The sequence below is a fragment of the Crocodylus siamensis genome, chromosome 10 (assembly GCF_052110815.1).
Source record: "Crocodylus siamensis isolate JL-2025a chromosome 10, ASM5211081v1, whole genome shotgun sequence".
NCBI classification, from domain to species: domain Eukaryota; kingdom Metazoa; phylum Chordata; order Crocodylia; family Crocodylidae; genus Crocodylus; species Crocodylus siamensis.
Window position 1 is genome coordinate 8,636,332 of NC_143404.1, and position 23,523 is coordinate 8,659,854.

The window sequence follows — 23,523 nt, forward strand, 5'->3', positions numbered from 1 at the left end:
AACTCTGCAAAGAGGCCACATGAATTGCAAACATGCTCGGAAATCAGCTTTGGTGCAGGCACCACACCCAGAAACGCCTGCCTTATTTCATTGCTAAGCTAACAACGGAAGCTGAAAAAGAAAGTTTAAATGTCTGGGATCCTATTGTAATGTGTACATTGTTCTTTCAATGCACCACAGATCATGGCCGTTTGGTGACAATACAAAGGAAAGGATATATTTGTGACTTGCATCATGATGGTGGCAGAGGAAGTGGTGAACTGATTGATCTGATAAGAGAAACTATCTTAACATTGGTTAATTGTGCAAACAGCTAGGGTGTGTATGTGTGCATCTCACTACTATAACCTTCATCTTCTATTCTTGACTCCATCCCTTGTTTATTATACCCACCTTCTGCATCTTGTCTTAAATTAGACAACCTTTCAAGATAGGGACCATTCCTCAGTGTGTTTTATTCACAGCTGGCAGGAGACTGGCTGGAGTACCAGCTGGCCATTCAAGTCTCCAGCCCTACTCAGGTTCTACATAAAGCCCACCAGCTCTGGCCAACAGACTGTTTCATATTTCCTTTCTGAACTGCTGGTGCGTGTAGGTGCACGTGCGTAAGGGCACAGTGACTGGGCCATCCTGAAGCTAGAAAGCTTCATTCTTAGTCATAACAGATCACTTTGAAGGTGTAAAGGGAGCTTTCTGCAAAACCAGGCTTACATGTTGACAAGGGACTTTGCATGGCATGTATTTCACTTTTGCACAACAGTAATGCACAAACCATAGGAGGCAACATTAAAACACCACTGACCCAAAGGTACTTGACCATTCATCAGCACTATGATTCCCAGGGCATCCAACAGTGAGAATAGGATACCTGCTGTAGCAGTTTTTTTCACCCCAGCCTGGAAAATTGCATTGTAAGGAGTAAGCCTCCGGTTTTTTAAGTGAAATAACTCTGCGATCACAGCAGTACTGCAGCTAGGCTCTGAGCGTGGCCATGGAAGCCAAAAAATGCTCCTCGTGAACTCCATGAGCTTTGGATCAGACCCTTGCACCTGTCAAAGCGGCTTACCTCCCTCTTAGCCCAAGTGTCAGTGAACACAGATAATAATGAATCAGGTGTTGAATCTCAGATTAAGTAAGCCTCAGTAACGCTGAAGACTGAAAAAAAAGTATGAAAAGAAACCCTTACCGACCTACCTTGAATAAATGGCTGTGTCTGCATCTGTAGCCTTATTTTTACCAGGTCCACAGGACAGCCAATTCCTACTGAGACAAATCCTGCTACCATGCTACCAACAACCAAGTCTGAGACTGCTGAGGCATGGTTGGAATCTCCATAGCGATGCTGGCAAATAAATCTCTGAGTATTGCTGAAGACACCAAATACCACAGAGCTGTAGACAGCAATGCTGGCCAATGGGAAAGACATTCCTTTAAAAAACCCAGCGACCTAACAGTAGGATAAAGCAAGAGTTAAAAAGAGACTCATCCGTCTGACTGCTTTTATTATTTGGGTCACATTTTTCTAGTAAAACCTTAAAATTCCACAGCCCCTGTTTTGCTTGAGTTTGCAAATCTGCACTTCTGTTCTTTCCCTCAGGACTTATAAATTGGCTTGTGCAATGCAAGATATCGATCACAGATTATTTCTCTTATCATTGTTTTAACCTAACATGTTCTTTGATCCTCTCCCAGGGCTAAATGAGATATGACATGTAATGCTTCAGCTAAAAGTTCCCAACAATTCTTTACCATCCTCTCAAAAAATAAATCAGTAAAAATAAAGCCAAGAAGATTTGTTCCAGCAAGCCCTGTTTGGACATGAGGCCAAAAATCTGAATAGCAGATGTTTCTTGGAGCTAAGCACTTACACGTTACAGTTAAAGGAAAAACGAAAATGATTTTGGGACAGCGAGATAATGCTTCTAGTGTTTTCAAGCATTATGTAGAAAAAGGGGAATATTTTAAAAACTGTGGGTGCCTATAAAAAGTGTATTTTAGGAGCCAAATTCTCTCCTGGCATTACTCAGCTGAAACCAGTGAAATGACTCCAGCAGAGAAGTGTACCTATAGAGATCTTACGAAGAGGTACTGCCGACTTGAACATGGCAGACCAGGGAGGCTGAGCCAATGCTTGAGAACAGACGTTTATGACAAGCGACATGCTGACTTTGCTTTACGCTGAAGCAGGTGGGGGTATATTATCAGGTCAGCATGGCTAGCATACTGTGTAAGCCAAACACTGACTGGGCCAAAATTCTCGCTTCTGGAAATTAGTCTGCACCTCGCTGCTCAAGGTTAGCGGGGACACAGGAAAAAGCCACAGATGCCTGTGGTCCCCATTTCTTATAATCAGGGCTTTGCATGCGATTCTGTCAGCTACATGATTTTTGCACATGACTTCTAATCCCTTCTCCATTTTCTCCTGTTTCCTGCTCAAGACAAAATAAGGTACTTACAGTTTCATTTCTGTACACAGTGAAGACACAGTTGAGTGTATTCCCATAGCCTTGTCCAGCTTGTAACCGGGTCTGCAAAATGCATATATGAAATGTAACTGAAGTAACAGATCTCCAGTTCCTTTCAGACTATGCACACTAGGTATACTTTGATTTGACAGTGAATTGTTTTCCCATTCCTAGAACAAACAGGGCCACAACGTTGAAATGAACATATCAAGAGGCACAACCTGTATGTTGCCAAAGGCCCATCTAAATAGACCCTCAGCTGTCTGGAGTTCTTTGCTACATCTGGAACCCCTGATTGGCCAGTTAGTGTCAAATTATAAAAGATGAAATGTCCTAACCCTCCACAGATTCATTAACATACATAGTATGTAAAAGATGAGCATCTGCAATGGAGGGCATAAACTACCTTTTAAATAGGAGTGCGGTGAGTTTTCTGTCATTTGAAGTCTTTAAAGTAATGTTGGCTATCTTTTTAAAAGATGTATCCTAGCTCCACCAGAAGGTGTAGCTTTAAATCAACAAGCTCTGTGTCCAAAGTTCATGGCCTGGGTTATATGGAAGGTCAGACTAGATGGCCCTAGTACTCTCTTCTGGCATTGATTTCTCTAAATCTACTAATTATCATACTTTGGAGAGTGTTGTGCATTGTTCATTCACTTAGCACACATTCTCTTTTAAAATTTAAGAAAGCCATACGTTTAATGCAGGTAAAATTTGGCCATTCACCTTAAATCCAAGAAAACAGTATTATGCGACAGACTATAATGAGAGGAAGGCTTCTGGAGTTCGCACACATAGGATAGTATTTTTAGTTCTGATGAGCATTGTACTTCAGCCTTCATGCTTGATCTGGAGAACAAAATGCACAGCCCCTAGCTATGGAATTGTGGCTACTTAGTCCAGATGCCACAGTCTGGCCCATCTTCAAACAAACTTCATTAGTCATGGATGTGATGCAGAGCCCAAGAGTCCTTGATACACGCCTTGCCTACCCATCCCATCCTCACAGAGCAGAACTATGACAGTTTTACTGTGCTGGGTACCTTCTGTGACCCTTGAAATTCACCTAGCATTATAGTCTTGGTGTGCAAACAGAGGGAGCCAAAACAATCGTTCCAAACCCCAGAAATATCTTGCGTCTAATGAAAAAAAAAGTGTTTTTCATGTCATCTGGAATAAAGAAGATTTCTTTCTGGGCATAAACTTTTATATGTTTTCTAAAAATACGGCAGTCATAAAAAAGTGGCAAATGGCATGTACCATGACAAGCCCTGTATTGTTTAGGTGAGTTTTCACTTTTCATATACATGTGCACATACCCATAGATGTTAATTAACATGCTTTTAATTTTAAAAAAAAATCCCTGAAAATATTCTTAGCTTAGAGGCTTGCTTCAGGGGAAATTCAGGCTGCTTTATCATCTAATAGTAAATCATCTAAGAGTTGTTCCATTTTCCCTTTCACTTTGTGGTTGCACTGAATAATAGCCTGAGCGAACATGAATTATTTCCATCCATCCATTAATCATAGATGGAACTTCGACCTTGTCTTGGGCCTCTCTGCATAATACACTTTGCAGCTTACTATCCTTTTCCTTATATGTAATCCCCTTCCTTATCACTGAAGTTTCTCAATCTCATGTCCTCTTATCAGAACACCCATGGCACCAAGTGTATGGCAGGATAATACACATGCATTTTCTCCAGATCAGTATAAAAGTTACTCAGTAATACCACATATAGACACTTGGTTTCTCCTGGGAGAGTTGCTGCTCTCCCAGGAGAAACCACGAGTGTAGAAGTGTTCAGGATTTTTCTCTCAGAGTGAAAATGGCCACTCGAGGAGAAAAACAAACTTAGGAACAGCCAGAGTTAAATTACTCCTAGAAGAGTTTTTTTTGGGAGAGTGAACGCCTGCATATATTCTCATCCAAGAGAAGCCCAGCATAGTGCTCCAGCATCCCAGGGTGCTTTCCTCCCACACTTCCCTCCCACAGCTGAGCAGGGAACAAAACACACCACCTTCACAATTTTCACAATTATGCTGCAGAAAGATGCAGGCAACCTGAGTTAGCCAATCAAGACTGCCCTGTGCGCTGCTGCCATTTGTATCCAGACAGATTGAGGGAGTCTTTAGAGCACACTGAGATGTGTGTACAGGGCCCCCTGGCTACACAGAGTCAGCATTGCAAGCTTTGTGCTCTTCAGGGGCTCAGCATTCAAATGTCTATTCAGACATCTTTGGGTAAGCTTTTCTACCAGGAGAACAAACCTAGATTATTTGAATGTGTGCTTGCAGCCTCAGCCACCATAACCAGCTCCTACTCTCTTTATACCCGATTGCTCAGAAACCTACCTACACAGCAGTATAGCCCATTGCTCCAAGAGTCCATCTTATTTCCCTTGCTCTAAATCCTCACTGAAGAGGCATGAGCCTTCATTTTTAGAATACCTTGGGCATGTCTACATGAGATTCTAAATGTGCAGTAGCTGAATAATATTGCACAGTAGCATGTCACAGCACCAGTGCCAATGCGCTAATGTGCAGTATTATTAGGCAACTGCACAGTAGTGTCACTTAGAAGTCATTCGCCAGCACACTTGCACTGTAACTCGGGTTACTTGATTATACCAAATCAAGTATAACACACCCAGAGCAGGGTGTGTTCTGTTCCCTGCTCAGCTGCAGGAAGGAAATTTTGGGAGGAAAGCACCCTGGGATGCTGGAGGACTATACAAGTACTAAATAACTGGGCAGTAACCACTGCACAGTAGCGTCTTGTGTAGATGCACCCACAATGTAGTTATGAAGGCTATTTAACAGGGAAAGGGAGTTGCATTGGGGGAGTATACTAAGCAGGCATGAGGCAGACATGTAGAAGAGATTACATTTTGAAAACAATATACAAGTTCCTGCAGGAATCTCCCCCTGCTGAACTTCAGCCAGAAAGTTACAGGAAACTAGTCTCAAATGTTGCAGGTGAGGTTTGCCTACAGTTGAGCAGCGTGTCAAGTGTTGATGCCTAGATGTATAGGACTCTATAACACTTAACTCTCTGCAAAAGAGGAGGAGATCAGGAAATAAGCTAGAATGAAAAAATCGTAATCAAAGACTGAACTATGTCTGAGCTCTTTTAAACACTTGAGATAATGAGCAGATGCCTGTTGGTTAGATACAGCTTATGGTAGATCTGGTTTTCAGAACGTCAGGAACACAGTTTTAGTTGTGGGGGGGGGGTGTGCGTGTCTGTGTGCATGTCTAACTGCATGTCTGATTTGTGCATGCAAATTCTCACACGGTGCCATTAGGTATCTGCATACAGAAAGTGAGATAAGGGTGGAAGATGTGAATATGCAATGAGTTTGCATTCACTTTGAATCCTTTCACTGACCAAAATGCATCCCTTCTTCTTGGGTTTGCTTTCTTTTCTTTTACATGATAACCAGGTTCCACAAGGTTAAAAGTTAATACCATTTGTTAGCAGAAACTAACTGATGTGTCAGTTGCTCATCCCCGTGAATGATCTTTAACCAAACTGTTTTATCATTCACTAAAGTTCAGGACTAATTCCTCTGCTGCTGAAGTCAATAGACTAGCCCTAGTAGAGAATCTGGTCCTGAACACACGGAATGATTCTTTTCTGGAACTCACTCCTTCAAGTTACATTTTAAATTATGGTGCAAAAGGGATTTTAGCATATGGTAAACCCTGGTCAATGGTGGCATGTCTTGAGTTTCTCTATTCCCTGCATCACTCGGCATTTTAACACTGCATCTGCCTTTCTTACAGGAACTCAGTGTTACTGAACAGCAGACATTCAGCAGTACAAGACATCTGATGGAGAAGTAGAACTGTAAACCTCCAGAAGAGCAATGAGATTCCGGGAAACAAGGAGGGATAAAAATGTTTAGCAGTGCATCTTCTTACAGTCAGACTGCTCTAGCCAGTTCTCAGGTCTGGATGTGCAAAGCTTGCATAAAGATCGCAACCCTGCCCCCATACACGCTGAGCCACACTTGAGGATTGTTATACTTAAAAAGTAGAAGTATTTTTAGGCACTTTTAGAGAAATACATAATTTTCTTACGACATATGAATGCCAAGAATCTTATGTCCCTGGGGAGGCATGTTGTCTGCATGGTGAGAGTGTGAGGAGTGGCTTGGGCTACAGGAGAAACAAGAATTCAACTTACTAGTTCCACACAACTGCCCCTAAACTGCACATGTGGAATGTACTACTAGTGTTACTGTACCCTTCTGGGTTATTTATACACAAATCTAATGATCCCCACGGCTGCCAAAACCCAGTGTACGTGTGGAATTTAGCACTCGCATTACTGGACTTTCTTCATACTCTTCTTGGTTATTTATAAACCCTCTCATAAGAAGCAGCCTGGTTAATTAAACCTTTCCTCTCCCACTCATAAGCAGCAGGATTGTGGTTGCTCTTGCATGTGAATGCACCATTCAGTGATTCACAGTCAGCAGTGGGGGTCAGTGCACTAGAGTGGGAGTGGAAAGTCTGGGTTTGGCACCAAGTTCTGCCCCTGGCCAGCTAGGTAAAGTCACTCCACCTCTTGCTGCCTCAGGCTCCCCACCTATAAAAAATGGTCCCCCGACGGAGCGAGCCTCCCCAAAGCAGCAGCCACAGAGGCTAAACTTTGGCCTGAGACAAGCCTTAGTGGAATCCAGAATTATCCTGAAGTCGTGTTTTTGAAAAAGCATAATACAGTGGCTTCTTGGGATGGAGAGCAGGCTAAAAGTGAGGACTCACCTAGTGTCATGGAAAAAGAGCTGAGCATAAAAAGTCAGCAGTGCTTGAACACGAGTGAGAGGAAATACCACAGCAAATTACCAGGGGTCTTTTTCTGAAAAAATGATCCTTTTTATTGCTTGTAGGGACCTGCAAATCTAAATTTAGACAGTTTCTCCAGTCCTAAGGAGATAATTCATGTAAACTCCTCCTCCCAGCATGTACAAGCCTGAACACAGAAGAATGTGAAGCTGTTGTTTATGCATAAAGAAAGCAAAGGGGCTGAAAGGGGATAATCCTTCCCTTATGTGATGGTAGGAGCAGCTATCTAGCTTGTTCCCAGAGACTCCTTTCATGCACAGAATTGGCTTTTGTCCTGGAGAACAGCCAAGGCTTGGGTTTACAGGCAAAAACTGAGAATAGCAACGGTGCCTACAAATGGCACAGAGAAAGTCCTGACAGTGAAAGGGTGAAGTCAAGGTCTAGAGTGAAAGGGGCCTTGACAGTCTTGCTTATGGTTATGGACTTACAAGGGAAAGATCTTGCTGGGATGTTAGGTGATAGGGAAGGGAAAGGAACTGATAGACAAAAAGGTTTGTTTGCTTGGGTGAAAGCAGAACTGCTGTGTTGGCAATTTAATTCACATTCAGCAGTGCTTCTTACCTCCCCATTTAGAGGAAAAAGCTTTGTTCCTTATTCCACTGGACATCACGCTCATGGGCAAACACTGCACAGATGCCTGCTTCCAAGCTTGCTACTGGTTAGAGTCTCTCCCCCTCCAGCCCCATTTGGAAAAGGTAACAAAGCTGCTTGCTTGGTATTCCCAAGCAACAGCCCAAAGCCAATGTAATAGAGGTGCCAGCTTGACCCTTGTCTTTATGCTCCTTGAAAGATGTGCTACTTGTTTCTTGGCAGTTCCTGTGCAAACTGGAACGCCAGTGTTCCCACCAACACCCACAGCAATGGCAGCAGTGCCATCCCTTGCAGATTTAAAGGTACAAACTCCTTAGAGTGCAAGGGTGAGGTATTTGTCGGTAGACAACCTGGCATGCACACAAAGCCTGCACTCTGCTCCAAGTCCCGAATGCTGATTCCTACTGCAGCCATGAAGGGGAAAAAAAGGTGTTGGTAATAAGCACCACACTCCCTTGCTGTCAAAGAACCCCAGGTAACAATGTCCTTCAGCCAACGGCCAACAAATGTGACCTGTCCTCTGGAGCAAAAGTATGTTGGCTGTTAGCTGGGGGTTTAAAATGTCCAAGGATGGGACTTTCAATGGCAATTTGATAACCCACCCACTAAAGTGGCTTTAAACGTAGAGGTAGGGAAACAAAGCCACATATTGCTGTGAGCACTCCTAACCTGCTTCTGCCTATCCATAGGGGCTGGACACTTCCACAATCCCTCTACCAAAGTGCTGAGGTCACTGTTAGCTTTCCTTAAAAAGGAGTGGTCACGATCTTATTTCTCACATGAATCAGAAGAGCTTGTCAAGAAGGCCTAGCATTGGCCAGCCTGGTTCATGCTGTCCCATGAGACACCCTCCAGAGCCAGCATGCCTCCCAGACTCTGATGCTTCTTGGACTATAAAAATGGCCGTCTCGCTCTGGCATCCTCTAATCCATGCTCTTGCCACAACTCCCCCTTGCCCTTCTACAAGGCTTCCGTGCACCTGTAGACACAGCCACCGTGGGAACATTTGATGCAAGAGGGTCAGAACTTGTGTAGCCTGACCTCTTACACTGCAAATCCAAGCTTCTACAAGCTTTTGAGGCCCTGCACTCTAAACATAATGACCACCAACCAGGGGCCAGATGCAGGGTTTGAATCCTGGGATTTAAGATCCAGTCCTATTCCTTTTGCACTGAATGAGGAGCTCTATTATCTATCAAAAATGACTATCCTCCAGATCACTGTCGACCCTCAAAAATCCTTCTGTTCTGGATGGTTCTTCTAAACTACCATGCACCCTGTATCATCAGCTTTGAACCAGGAGTGAGAAAGGAGGCCCAGTATGATCTGCAAATCACAGGTTGGACACCACGATCCTTTGGACCCACAACAACAGTAGGTGGGCAGAATATACTAGGGGCATGACTTTTAGAAAGATGGGAATAGTATGTTTCTCTTTCTATCTTCACCAACTACAGCAGGGATGACCAGCCTGTGGCACAGACAGCTTCCATGCATGGCACAGGGCAGACCTGGGACAGGACAAGCAGCACAACAAGAGAGGAGCAGAAAACAGTACAGCAGATCAGAAACGAGAAGGGGATCCAAGGCGCTTGGAGAGAGTGTGAGGCTAATTTGTGGCACACCTGCTCAAAAGGTTGGCCTCCAGTGGACTAGTATAAAGCACTAGCATTTCTTAAGAGTCATGTTCCAAGCATGCCGCCTTGCTCATACTCAAGTTTCATGACCCATTTGTTAGAGCAGGCTGCCTAACAACCTACCTGGCAGTCCCAATGCTGCAGAGAATATTAGAGTTTTGGCCAGGGAAATAACAGGAATTGCACCTCTTCACATGTATTTTTTGTACTCTGCCCTTGCAAGACTTCAGAAAAACAGTTTAAAAACATCCTTTTAGCAAAGGCAAATATAAACCTTCTTTTGCCCTTTGAAATACTGACAGACATTGTCAGTGCACTGAACCCTGTGTAACTTTCACCTTTCAAACCCCACCAGGTTTCATCCCTTAGTCCCATTTTAAGGTCTTCCAGTAGTCTCTCCATTTTCAAATCAGAGCTGGGAAACAAGAAGAAAAAACACAAATGAGTAGTGACTAAGGGGTGGACTCCAAAACATACTTACCCACCTCACTCCTATGCGCACAGCTAAATTATTCTTGAAATCTAAGATAAATGAAGTGGTGCCTAACCTCCCTTGTGAACTTGGGATGAACTGCCATCATGGACTAAACTTTTTCCCTGTGCTGCCCCTCTGCAAGAGGTGAGTTTTACGCTTAATCTGTTAAAGTATAGGTCTGATTTTACCTTTACTGTGTCCAGAGGATGCCCCACGATTACACTTGCAGCACCTGGGGATTACAATGAAGTAATTAGACAAGACACAGGTGAGTGAGGTAACTCAAAGACACCATTAATCCAATGGAAGTCCAGTCCATGCTCCATTGCAGGTGTTGAACTCATGGCCGTTCTGATGTAGCTGGCAACCAGCAGAACCGTGCACCGTGAAGTAGCTAGGGAGTAGAGATGCAATAAGACTTCATTCCTTGTATCAGCTCTGCCAAGCATGGCCCAGAGAGGTCTCGGCAGTGAGACCAGAGCAAAGGAATAGCCACTCGGCATAAAAGGAAGTGTTCCTGTCTTGCAAATAGTATTCTGGGCCAGGGGCTTGAAGATCATCTATGAGAGACCTGTGGAGGTTGTTCCGATTGCAAGTTGGAAGATGGTTTTTGCACCCTCAAATCCTGATCCAGTTCCCTGCATAAAACTTATTGCAGCTTTACCAGGGTTTGAGTCTGAGAATTTCTGCCTCCTCCCATGCCACTAGCATGAGCATAGGCATCTCTTTTGATAATCAGAGCATCACAACTTTACTCAGGAGTGGCAGTCAACAATCATGCCAGTTTGCCAAGGATTCCAGTTTCTCCACAATGGATCAGGGCACTAACCTGGTCTCAGCTATATGCACTAGAACCAGCCAACTCAGACCTCCCTGGGAGTTTCAATACAAGTCTTGTGGGCTTGGTATGGGTATCCCAAACTGGGACAGAAGCACTTTTCTGGAATGGCAGGGGGCACTTCTATCGCTGGCCAAATTTTTTTCTCTAGCTAGTTGTCATGTCCACGTGCCTGATGCCTTCCATCCTAGAGGTGGCTACATTTAGCAATGCCTTTTTTTCTATAGTTTGTTAAGCACTTTGGGATACTTTCGGAAGCTGAATGAAACTCGATAAATGTAAGACATATAATTATCATCATCATCTTCTTCACAAGACCTTCTTCCTACATTTTCTTCTGGACTTGGAGTCGACTTTAGGGGAAGACGGAATCGATATTTTCTGCAAACAGCCTGATCAATAATTCTAACCTGCTAAAACCGCTCCCTGACAAATATTTTGTTCCTCTATCAAAATCCTCCAGTCAGAAGCACATATTGCCTTTGATAAAAGGGTGTGGATTAATGTAGCCATTTGATTGGCTGATGAAAGTTCCCAGCTGTTTATATCTGAAGTTGCCTGCCCATGGTTCTCAACTCAATAGCCAACAGGCTAGCAATACATGTTGGGGTAGAGTAGCATTTTACATATTACCCAACTGGAGACATTCAGTCTCTGCATCATGACATTGATTCAGGAATGTGCGATATACACAACACCAGGAACTCATGTGTCTAGCTACATAATCAGTTGTCTCTGAAGAAACAGATGTAATAATGTGGTGCTGCTGTTGCTGCTTGCATTTAAGATACCCCTTTTGCACAAATGGCATAAGCTATGTATGCAGACAAACACAATCATTACTAAATGCACATGAACGGATTACGTCCATCAGCATTATACAGCCTCGAGTCTATGCGATTTGTTTAAATTGTCCCATGCCCTCACCACTTTGCATATCCTTCAGTCCCCACTGTTTCAACATATGCCCCAAATGTTACTTACCTCCTACCCAACCAGCTACAAAATCTTCTAACTGGAAATTGCCCATGGTTTCAAACAACTCCTAGTCAAATCTTTTCCTGCAAGTTTGCAGCACACATTCAATTGCTGCTGCCTGAGCTACTGAGGACAGCAGGAACGTGCCTCTGTGGCTCTGAGATGATATCCAAGACCACGGGATCCCAAGTGCTTGTAGTAACAGTTTGTTTCGGTTGCAAGTTTCAGCAGTCCTAAAACTGAAAATCGACCCGGACTCTAAACTCTCCCACTGTCTGTCTCCAAGTGCCTCCAAAGCCCACTGTGACATCATTCTTGCAAACCTTAAAGGCACAGTACAACCAGAGCACAAGAATACACTGCTTCCCTTTGGAGGGGCAGGAGAGGAAAGTTACTAAACCATCACACGTTTATTCCAGGTTAACTGACCTTCTATTCTGAAAGTCCCTTACAAAAGAAGTATCAAAGGGAAACTATGTGACTGTAATAATGATAACTGATGATAATTACCTGTGAAGGGGGTGGGCTATTTTGGTACTTCTAATAGATTTTTTTGTAACGAATTATTAAATTCCAGGTAAGGGATAAATCTAGTATTCAAAAAAAAAAAAAAAAAAGTTCAGAACCTGTTCTTAAAGAATTAATGAGACTGCCCAGGGGTCAATATCTAATCTGATGTAAATTGGAGTAGCTCCCCAGACTTCAGCTGTTCTACACCACTTAAAACCTTGGCCTGCAGAATATAAAAAATTAAGGTGTAAAGCACATGCATCAGATGAGGGGGAAGGGGTTACAGAACTATGACTTAAGCCAGCAAACGATCAGTTCCTTGAGTAAGGGTTTTTAAGCTAGGGTCCCCGTTTAAAATCTAGATTCGGTAGGACTGAGGAAATGGAAACATCGAAACTGCTCTTCCATAGCCCATTAATACCTAGGAAGTTTTATTGCAGTAAAGAAAAAGCTAGGAACGACTGAAGTAGGATTTTGCTTTGGTAGGTCAGATGAAAGCAGGTGTACCTAGAAGCTCTAAGTGTAACAGTATAAGTGTCTGCATTATCTAGTGTTTGTCTCATAGTTTTGACTGACTCTGGACAAAAGAAATCTAAAGATAATGAAAAGTGGCTCTTTGTTCTCGATTAAAACTCTTGAAGTTAGTTCTGCTAGCAACGGCCATTGTTAACAGCCAAGTGGCATACAATATCTTAGGTGCAGAAGGGAGAAAGGGAATCTTCCAGGGGATTCCCCTGCACCCAAAGAGCCTTTCATGGTGGAGTAGTTTATGGAACGAACTATATGTATTGTTTATGGTTTAAACTATGCACATGTTCCCAATGAATATGGCTGAGCAGAAATTTTCCATCCAAACCATTTTTGGACAGAAAACTTGGTTTGTGACTCAGTGGAAAGTGGTGCCTGAGGATTGCTTTTGGGGTTTTTTTCCATAAGGAAATTAATGTCTGAAAACTAAAATGTTTTGGCGGGGGGGGGGCGTGGAAAAGGTATGTTGTAGTACTTGAATTTTCATTGAAACTGAAAAATCCTCCCATTTTTCAAATCAGCCATAAAAGGAACTTCAGGAACAATGCCTCCCTCCATTTTTTCATGCAACCCTAAGGAAGCCCAATGTTAAATGGAGGAAATGCTCACTACTTCGCAAAAACTGCATGTGGCAACTGAATAGTGCAGAGCACAGTTGCCCTCTTTGATTTGCCTCTAGGACAACAGATTTTGAGTTTACAAAATGTTAAAGTATCTTTACTTCCAATATGTTACTGAACCCCTTGATTTCTCTGGGTGCAGTGTAACATTCCAGATAGGCTGGAATTCCCGGTGTACATGAGAGGCCATGCTTGCACTCGAACTGCGTGGAAAATCTGCTAGCTCTGTTTAATAAAAGACTCTCTTTCAGAAGTACTGTAATTCCACAAGAGGTGCTATTATATGAATGGATACACAAAGATGTTTCTGTGAAGTTCACTGAAAATCTGACAAAGGGATAAACTTTAGAGGGCTGCATGGTGTATGAATTAGCGCTTCAGTTTCATTTAAATTCATTTAATTCATTAAGAATTATATTTGCTCATCAAAATGTGAATATTGGCCTGCTAAATAATCACTATTTTAGAATAACGTTCATGTTACTTATACAGGCTGGAGATCCGCTGTTATTGAGACTTTCCTGTAAACAGATATGGCTATGGTTCTGCTGAGACTGGGAAGCTAGGACTGAAACAGAATCTGAGATAAAGCATTACTGGAAATCTCTCTCTAAATACCTATCTGAATGCAGTAATACCAGTAGTTTGCAGAGAGAGTAGGCAACTACTGTTCTTGTAATAACTAGCCCACAACAGATCAGATTTAGATTACTGCTTCAAAGCAGCCCCGGAGGGGACTGGGATACCTGAAGAGAGGCTAATGGTAAAGTTTGCTTATTGCCCTGAGTTCACTATTGCTGACACTGCTTCTCAAGTATTTTTCCACTGCACAGTCCTTCAGAGGAGCAGCAGCTTCTGGAGATGCAGCAGTTTAGTTTCACTGACACTCTCTCTCAGGAAAAAATAGGAGTGTGCCATCTGCAACCAAGTAAGAACACACTGGCATGTGGTTCAGACGCTCTCTCTTCTCCTTCAGGTTGAGCTATTAAAAGACCTTAGATTTAGCAGAAATTAAAGATTACACCACCTCCTGAGTGCAGCTTAAGCAAGGCCCCTCATGCAGAAAGACTGTTGTAACGACCACCACCTGAACTTTTGTCTCCTCCACCTCTCCACCCTACATGTTCTTCCACCAGTTTCATGTCTTCTAGAAAACTAACTACCGCGATACAAGCTGCCTAAAGATGCACGAGATATGCAGAAGTGCCCAAGTTCTGCCCAGTGGAGCCTTCTGCGATGCATTTTGCTACCTGGTTGGGTCCATTAAACCAGCCCCACAGGGAGGCGTGCCCTAGCTCCCCCCAGTGTCTGGCCCGCACCACTGCAGGCATTTTCAGAATCAAAAGTGAATCTCTGTTCACTTGCTTAATTGGTTCAATCTGTGCAACTTAGACAAACCTACAAAGATTGAAGGGATTCAGCCTCAGGCTTTTTGACAGTCTGTACGTAGCCCTACAGAGAGGCCACTGATAGGAGGTATCATCGGTGAAGCACTGATAATCATGACACCTCCGTAATCTCATGCGTTTTTCTTCTGACAGTTATCCATTGCATGTCCTTTCATGTGTGACCCTTTCCTGGCTTGGGCTATGATGAAGAATTCCAGTGGTGAAGAACATTCAGTGTTAGGCTGACCTTTTTTCAGGTACTTTCTTTGGCCATAAACCACTACCATCAACTCTTATTTTTCCAAATTACTGGTTAGATTAGGTTATTCAGTTACCTTGGCCTGTACTGCCAATAGCTTTGTCACTCAAACCCAGGAAGAGTTCATTAGGAGCAGACCTGGGGGCTTGGGAGATCACTCGTCATAACTAGGAGACTTGTGCGAGATTTTATACGATCTGAAGAGGTCTCCTGCCAGCCCTGCTAGGATCCAGGTATTTTCTGTGGGTCAGGGATATACGTACCATGCGTACCAAAGCAGAATGGTCACTTCATTCCTGTCACACTCTTTAACCATCCCCAGAGAAATGCAGAGGAAGTCAATAAATACAAAACAATTAAACATTTATTGGCCAAGCGTAAAATATTTCTGGATCATGTTTTGCTGCCTCGCAAACAGGGCTAACCCAGGATCAACTCTTCTTTGTACATTAACTTCTTTATAAAAGCATAACTGCAGCATTGAAACCTTTAGCAAGACACTGTTAAAACAACATATAACCTCAACTACCTTAGTGCAAAGCCTTCAGTGTACTCAGGGTCCACAACTTGGCAGCTTTTTGCTGGACTTTAACTTAAAAATTGAGGGCGTACATAAAATAAGAAAGGATTTAAACCCTGAAATGGTTACAAATGAATTTAAGTGAAGGGAACAGGATAGCTTCATAAGCAAAGGTTAGCAAATAAACGTGGAGGGTCAGAGGACATGTAAAGGATCATGGGAGCGATTGCCAGCTCCTTAACAAATCATTATACTTCAGTGATAATGGGTTAAAACTTTGTTACAAGAGTGCTCTTCATCTGTACGTGGATACGAAGTTGGTATATAGAAATGTGCCAGTAGATGGCACTCTGGTATATGTACAGTGTTTATTGGTTTTATAGGACCAACTTAACAGAAAGGGGGACAGTTTTGTAGGATTGTACCTCAGAAAGACACCATTCCTTCCCGGCAACCCTCTTCCCACCTCCAACAAGGTAACCTTTTCTTGCTGCCCATAACAACACCGTGAATGCCATCTGACCCTGCAAAGCCATGTCTCACCCAGTCCCTTCCACCCTATGCCCTCTGAGATAGTGTCCAGATATTCCAGGTGAGGCGACTGATCTTTAAAGTGGCATTATAACATAACCGTATTGTGTTTCACCCCATTCCTTGAGCGGCCTTTTGGGGCACACTGAGCTGAGCTTTGCATCATGCTGTCCAGAGCTGCAATGGGCTCTTTTTCTCCGGTGGCCACAGTTAAGGTAGGACTCAGTGAAGTCTTTGGGCAGCCACTGGCTTCCAAGGGAGCAGGGTCAGAGTTCATAGATTTCATAGACATTAGGGCTGGAAGGGACCTCGGGAGATCATCGAGTCCAGCCCCCTGCCCAAAGGGCAGGAAGTCAGCTGGGGTCATAGGATCCCAGCAAGATAAGCATCCAATTTACTCTTGAAGGTGTTAAATGTAGGTGCTTGAACCACCTCCGCTGGCAGGCTGTTCCAGACCTTGGGGGCTCGGACAATAAAGAAATTCTTCCTTATGTCCAGCCTGAAACGGTCTTGCAGGAGTTTGTGACCGTTCGACCTCGTCATCCCTTGGGGCGCTCTGGTGAACAGACGTTCCCCCAGATCCTGGTGGTCACCCCTGAGAAACTTATAGGTGGCCATCAGATCACCCCTGAGCCTGCGCTTTTCCAGGCTAAAGAGTCCCATGGCTTTCAGCCTGTCGTCGTAAGATCTGTTTTCCTGACCTCTGATCATGCGCGTGGCTCTCCTCTGGACTCTCTCAAGCTTCTCCACATCCTTTTTGAATTGTGGAGCCCAAAACATCCTCTGAATAGTTTCATCGTGTTCTCCAACATTATTAGCCTGAATGTAGGATCTTCACTAGCAATACTCCTGCTACCAGCATGGCAAGACCTTCAGCTGGGGCCAGGATACCTAGGTTGCAATGAAGGGTGAGGGGAAAACCACCTGGGTCCTGAATCAGTTGCCACCAAGGGTTCAGGATCATGCATCTATCTATGATATTTGCCTTCACCTGCATTATTATTATTATTACACGAGTCATCTACCTAACGGGGCACATCCATTAGCTTCACAATATTCATGTACTGGGAGCAGGAGAGATTTGGCTTTCTGTCCACATACACAAAAGAGACTTTTTTTTTTGGTCAAGTGCAGGGGGAAATGCTTTCCTGTCCAATAAAATATTTTTATTAAGAACCAACTAAAGAGAACAGATGACCCAAAGAATCCTCGTGACCCCCAAATTCAAGGTATCAAAGGTCATATGCCTACTGTAACAAAAGGGGGCAATTAACCAAATAAGGGATGTCGGCAGACAGCAAGAACATTTGCAACTCTCCCTCCCCATATAAAAAAAAAACCATGCATGATGCCAAAATACAAGTTAATGAGACAGATTCCATGGGGTTTCAAGAGCTGAAATAAATGTAGAATTAGTATTATAGCATCCTATAAAATCAAGGTAGAGGCACCTAAGTGTCGGCATGAACTGTCTTACAGGAAATTCCCATCCAATAGGCAATAATCCAGAATCAGTAACATGAGCTGCTTTGTCCCAAGTGCTGCGTAGGAAATGTCTTGAAACACTGTAAAACTGCTTTCCTCTTTTCCCAGATCTGAAGCATTTCTCAGCCCCCAGGGCTTCCGCAGCAATGATTTCTAGTGAACAAGGAAAAGTGATGCAGTCTCAAACTCCTGAAAGTTGAAATAAACTCATCTGTGCGAGATTTCTCAGCATGGCAAAATGGCTCAGAGACCTGAATGAAGGGCAATACAGTTTTTCTTTACCAACCAGGTAAGATCAACACACAAATCTTTCCAAAATGCTGCACTATGAAGACGAAGTCACCAACAGCTATTGAGGCCCTCATCTCCCCTCCCTTTGCTGCCTTTAAAACATAACAGCTATTTAAAAGATCCTAAAAGAGCAGGAAGTTTCTCTGGCAGAGGCAGCTACCCCAGCATGGGATGAATTATGTGGCTATATTGCTAATGAGTCTAAATGGAGAACACTGCAAGCCTGGTGATCCATTTCTGCAGCAGGGAAAACACAGTGCATGGCTCGGTCACTACCACACTTTATAATACAACACTGGCACAGGGTATAAGTTCACTTCTTCATGCTAGAGGTGGAGACTGCCAGCAGGTTCAAAGAGTATGGAAAGAAAATAATGCTGGACTCACAGAACTGGGACAGAAGTTTAACAAGCCAGGCAAAGCCTAATGCAATGGCAAACTACTGCTTTGAGAGAATTATTTTCCCATGTCAGCATGGCAGATCTTGACTCCTTTAAACTCACTCTATGTGTCCAGATCTCCCACAGACACCAACAGGAGTTGCAGGCATGTGGAGGAGAAGAAGAACAGAGCTGTGATTGACTTTGTGGGTCAAAAGGGCAGGTTTGCAGCCTATGATAGCAGATGTTTAAACCATTACCATCCATGAGCTCCAAAAACCATCAGCCACATCATGTAACATCACTCATATCCCTCCATTCTTAACACTTGAACAGACACACATGCCTCACTAGGACTAGACTGCTGTCTGCTTTTAAGCCTCCATTAGTGTCCGACCTACGGGATTTCATTTTAACCCATGCTTAAATGGATGGATCCCATTTGCACAGCAGAATATTCAAGAGCAAAGCAGGGACCCTTTGTTGGCACAGCTCTTGACCTCAGATTCACACAGGATAGAGAGACCCCCAACATTTAGACTATATTAAGTGATTTTTCACTAAGAGAACAGTACTAGTGGTTCTTGCAAAATATGGTTTGAAGTTAAAAAAAAAAAATCACCTTGGAAAATATTCTGAAGCTACATTTTAAAACAGAAAAGATAAGGATGGACTATGGTGGCTTTCAGGAGGGGGTGAATTTCATACCCCACCATGCATGTCAGGAATATTTAAAGCCTCCTGCTGAGCTCCAGTGCACCTCTGTGATGGCCAAGCAACATTGTGTTCATTAAATGGGAGGCTTTGTGGTTTACTACACAGCAGGTAGGCAAGAAACACCTTCGTTCTAATCCAGGCTCTGCCCCTAAAACCTTTGGGTGAGTCACTGTGCATGTCTTCATCCCAGTTGCATAATCATCGCAAATATGGCAGGATGTTTCATAGTCCCTGCATCTCAGTAGTACAACAGCAACCAAGAAGTAAAAAAAAAAAAAAAAAAAAAAAATTCAGTCCACAACCTGTATTATGCAGACCAGACTAAACCATTTAATAGTTCTTTGTGGCATTAAATCTAGAAAACTGTAACAAGTTACTAGCATGGGGGTATTTCAGAGTCAGAAATATTTTAAAAATCTGTAAAAAGATTATTTTTTAAAGGTAAAATCTCTTCAAATGAGTCTATGAGGGGGTGATATCAGGTACATGGCATGGGTGGATAAAGCCATGTTATCAGCAGCCAAGTTTCTTTGGGTAGATGCTGTATCTTTTATTAGACCAGCAAAATAGATGGGGAAATTGTTCTTTGCAAGCTTTCAGGCACAAACACCCTTCTTCAGGCATAGAGAGAGTCTACTGGTGTTTGTGCACATTCCTAGGTAGAATAGAAGCTAATATGAGACATGCAGGTGAAAAAAGAAAAAAAAAAAAATCACGTTTACCCAAAAAACCTTGTCTGCCTACATCTTTAGACCAACATGGCTACAACCAACACCCCTGAAGTATGTTTTCAGCAGCTGCGCTTCGAAGGGCTATTAGTACTTGAAGGAGCCTCTCTTGAATGTGGCAAGTGCAATTTAGAAAGGAATTGCAACAACCAACACTGGGACATCTGCTGTGCTCTGATGTCCTCCTGTTTCAAAGCAGCAAAAAAACAAACCCTGAAGAAATACTGTAGTGGCCTTTGAGAGGTGCCTGAGTCTCCTTAGCATCAACCAGTGGAGGCTGCTTTAGTGTGTGCAGCTTCAAGATATCCTGACACTGTAAATATTTAAGACTTCCTGGAAAGCTTTTTAAGGACCACCACAGTCCTTGTCTTATTTGCCTAATGGCTATATTGAGGGCACAAAGCTGGCTGGGAAATGAGGACAATTTTTGATGAAAATGTTTTATTTTAAAGAAGTTTTTCATTTTTAGATGAAAAATCCCAATTTTCCAACAAGAAGCTGACATGTTTTGCTGGATAGTAGGTGAGTCTGTAAAAAGAGTTTCAATAGAAATTTGACTGGCCCTAAGAGATGCTTTTCAGTGCCAATTACAGAAGTTAGGTAGGCCCTTAATGTTTCTCAGGTCTATGGCATTTCAAAAAGGGGAAGATGCACCAAGTTAACATATAACATCTGACATAGGCACACTTGCTCATAGCAGTAAACTATAGGCAATCCTTTTGAGCTGGAATTTTTCACAAGAACCTAAGAGAATTCAATATCTAACTGTCAAGAGCAAAATCAAGGGAAATTTGCAGTCTGCTTTTCTTAAGTTACGTTGAAACTCCCGGTCATTCTGAACTGCTAACGTGTTATGCCTTAAAGGCATGTTTAGAGGATTTTTGTGATTAAACTGTGAGAATGAAATACCGTTTCTTCTGTGCTTACCCTTCCAAACATTTTCCTGACTGTTTTGTTCTATCATTTATTTGCACAGATAGGACTTTGTTATATCGTCAAGACCAGCTGGATTGTGGTGCAAGTGCCTGGTTCAGGGAGGAGGAGCTGTCTAATTTGAAAGGTGAATGCTTCTATTGGCATCTTGGCAATCAATAATGTCAAGAAGCAGAGCTAAAGAAAAATTATAAGACACTTCAACTGAAGCTTTCTAAGTGGCAAACAACAGGAGTTGCCCACAAACTACAGGGAAATTTATATGCGAGAAGCAAAAGCCATTTATTTAGGAGCAAAATACTTGACTAGACTAGCACAGTGAGGCAGTTTCCCATTTCTGTTAATAGAGAAACATCCTTTGTTCTTGTTCAGTCTCATTGATTCTCTATTCACAATGTTCTGTTTAAGCTCCATTAATTCACTCTAGAGCATATAGAGTTTATGCTCGTCTTTGCTGCAATTATGCCTGTGATCATGCTTCTAAAAGGGAATATTGAGATAACAGCAGAAAAGGGCATAGATATAACAAATATGCTAATGTGCAATTAAAAAACTTTGGGGTGAAGCAGCAAGGCTCGTGCAAGGCTCTAACATTAATAAAGGGGAGTTCTAACAGCAAATTTCAGAGCAACCCGGCACGTACATGTAAGGATTAGCAGCAAAATCACTGGTGAGATATTTGTTTTGGAAGGCTGGTCGAGTGGGCTATGAATCACTTACTTGTTTCCACCCAAGACGCACCACCACCATAAAGTGCGATTATTAGCCAGCCTGATCTGATCCAGCTTCCTGTTTCTGCCAGGTAACAACACAAAAAGAAGTGCTACCTACATTTGATGATAACAAGACTAGATGTTTCCTGTGCGCTTAAGTTGGGCACCCAACTGTCCCACAATCTCCCTTCATGGCTTCCTATAAAGAGGAGACAAAATACAACCTGGTAGGACCCCACATGAGAGGCTGCTGGCAGCGAGACCTCCTAGAGAGGCAAGAATGGAGCCACCAAGAGTGCATACATATGTTAGAGTTGCACAGGAAATCCCATTGCAAGGCTGCCTGATGAAAGAGTCTAATCAGGAATTCCAGCCCCGAGTGAAAAATGGGGCCATGAGATACCTAAGCTATCAGTCCAGGTTGCACTGGGGAAATAACATGTTTTGTCATTCCAAATGTGAATGTGCAGTTCCATATGAATATTTTGCTTTTTCATTCCAACTCCACATGAAAACAAGTGTTGAAACATTTATGTTTCCATGGAAATTAAGGAAAAGGTAGCTCCGCTCGAGGGTCTATCTTTAATGCTTCAGGAGTGCCCAGTATTTCTCTCTTCTCCTTTAAGCTGTCCATTTACCACTCCTTCTCCAGCACAGATCCTTTGCACATGGAGAGGCCTCCATGCCTTCTGGAGAAGAGATGAGGATTTCAATGTCCTGAAGTAGCCAAGCCCTTTTCTGTGCATGGAGAGGGAGAGCTACCCAAGGCAGGAGATCTGTAGACAGAATCATCAAGCATGGGTCAAGAGTAGATCCAGGCCATGTTAAGAAGTCTCCATGCTTTTAGGAAAGCAAATTTTCACTTTTATTTACCTCTGGCTTATTTCAGATGACATAAAAATAGAATATCTTGTGACCAGCATGGTGAGCAAGAGTGACTTCTGAAAAAAATGATTAAAAGAGATACTGGATATACATGGAAAGATAAAAAGTAAATGATGCAAGCCCTTTACTAAAAGAAACTCCCCATTATCTGGATAAATTATGTATCACCTATTCTTATGCCATAACTGAAGCAACTCCTACTCAGGGTAAGCTATACTTTTATTGTGCGTATGCATGTGCGTGTGTGTGTACCATGAGATTAAATGCAAGATATACATTGTACTGATGTATCACAGTTCTAATAAAGAGTTTTATAGGATTCTCTTTCCAGTGACCTCATTCTGATTACCATCTCCTCTATACTCCTCCACCTCACAGAAGGACCCTTCCAAGTAGATAATGGAAAGTCTGAGCTGACCGTCGAATTGTTCTGCAAAAAATGGAGAAATCTGATCAGACTTGTGGCTCTGGCTGGAAAAAAGAAGGTTTTCAGAAATGCAGCTCTTGCTGTTAACATTTGCTAGAATATGTTTTGATAAGCATTTAGCATAAGCATCTAATAGCAACCATGCATATTATACATATAATCAGTTAACTAATGTTGCTAGCTCTTAGCATTACAGCAATAGCAAGTTTTGTGGCAGAGATGTGGTATTAGTATCAAAGAAGAGGTAAGCTTATAGCTTTTGTGCTTGGGTCTCACTTTAAGCACACTGAGTGTGATGACACTGCCCCTCTACTTTCCTTTTGGTCGTCCCAGGAGTGACTCTTGTATTGAAGGCTGTGAGATATACAAACAGATCACCAAATTTTGTGGAAATAGGAATATTTTAATGACCAAAGGCTTTTCTTGCTCTTAGGCTAGACGTTTGGAAGTTGCTATCTTGGACAACACACTAGGAATTTGAACCAGAAGCCTCCAGAAAGAAAAGCATTGATTCTGTACAGCTTGAACTAAAAAGAGTCAACTTCAGGAATTGGGGCTTCTAACTCACTCATATATCTTTGGTGGACTGGAGCCATAGTGGGACACATGACGCACAGTAACAGTAGATCAGGGCTGTCCAACTAGCAGGTCCCTGGGCCACATGTGGCCCCAAGTTTTACATGCGGCCTGTGAGCTCCCACCTGGTTCCCACTCCATCCCTGGTTGCTCCTGCCCCAGTGGCTGGGAGGAGGCTGAAGTACCCAAGCTGT

At 42.9% G+C, this 23,523-nt stretch overlaps 1 protein-coding gene across 3 annotated transcripts in view; it reads right to left on the reverse strand.

Moving 5' to 3' along the window:
* Positions 1–23,523, reverse strand: part of SLC25A48 (solute carrier family 25 member 48) — a 148,131-nt gene that overhangs the window by 25,564 nt on the left and 99,044 nt on the right. Inside the window, exons 1-4 of one of the 3 annotated variants that reach the window (XM_090064882.1) lie at positions 11,845–12,107; positions 10,211–10,254; positions 2,457–2,528; positions 1,195–1,447 (exon numbers count right to left, since the gene is read on the reverse strand). In XM_090064882.1, coding sequence (XP_089921008.1) covers positions 1,195–1,447; positions 2,457–2,528; positions 10,211–10,254; positions 11,845–11,890 — 415 coding nt within the window. In that variant the 5' untranslated portion in view covers positions 11,891–12,107. Of the gene's footprint in view, positions 1–1,194; positions 1,448–2,456; positions 2,529–10,210; positions 10,255–11,844; positions 12,108–23,523 lie in introns of those variants that run through there. The other 2 variants (XM_090064883.1, XM_090064884.1) reach the window with 2 other exon arrangements.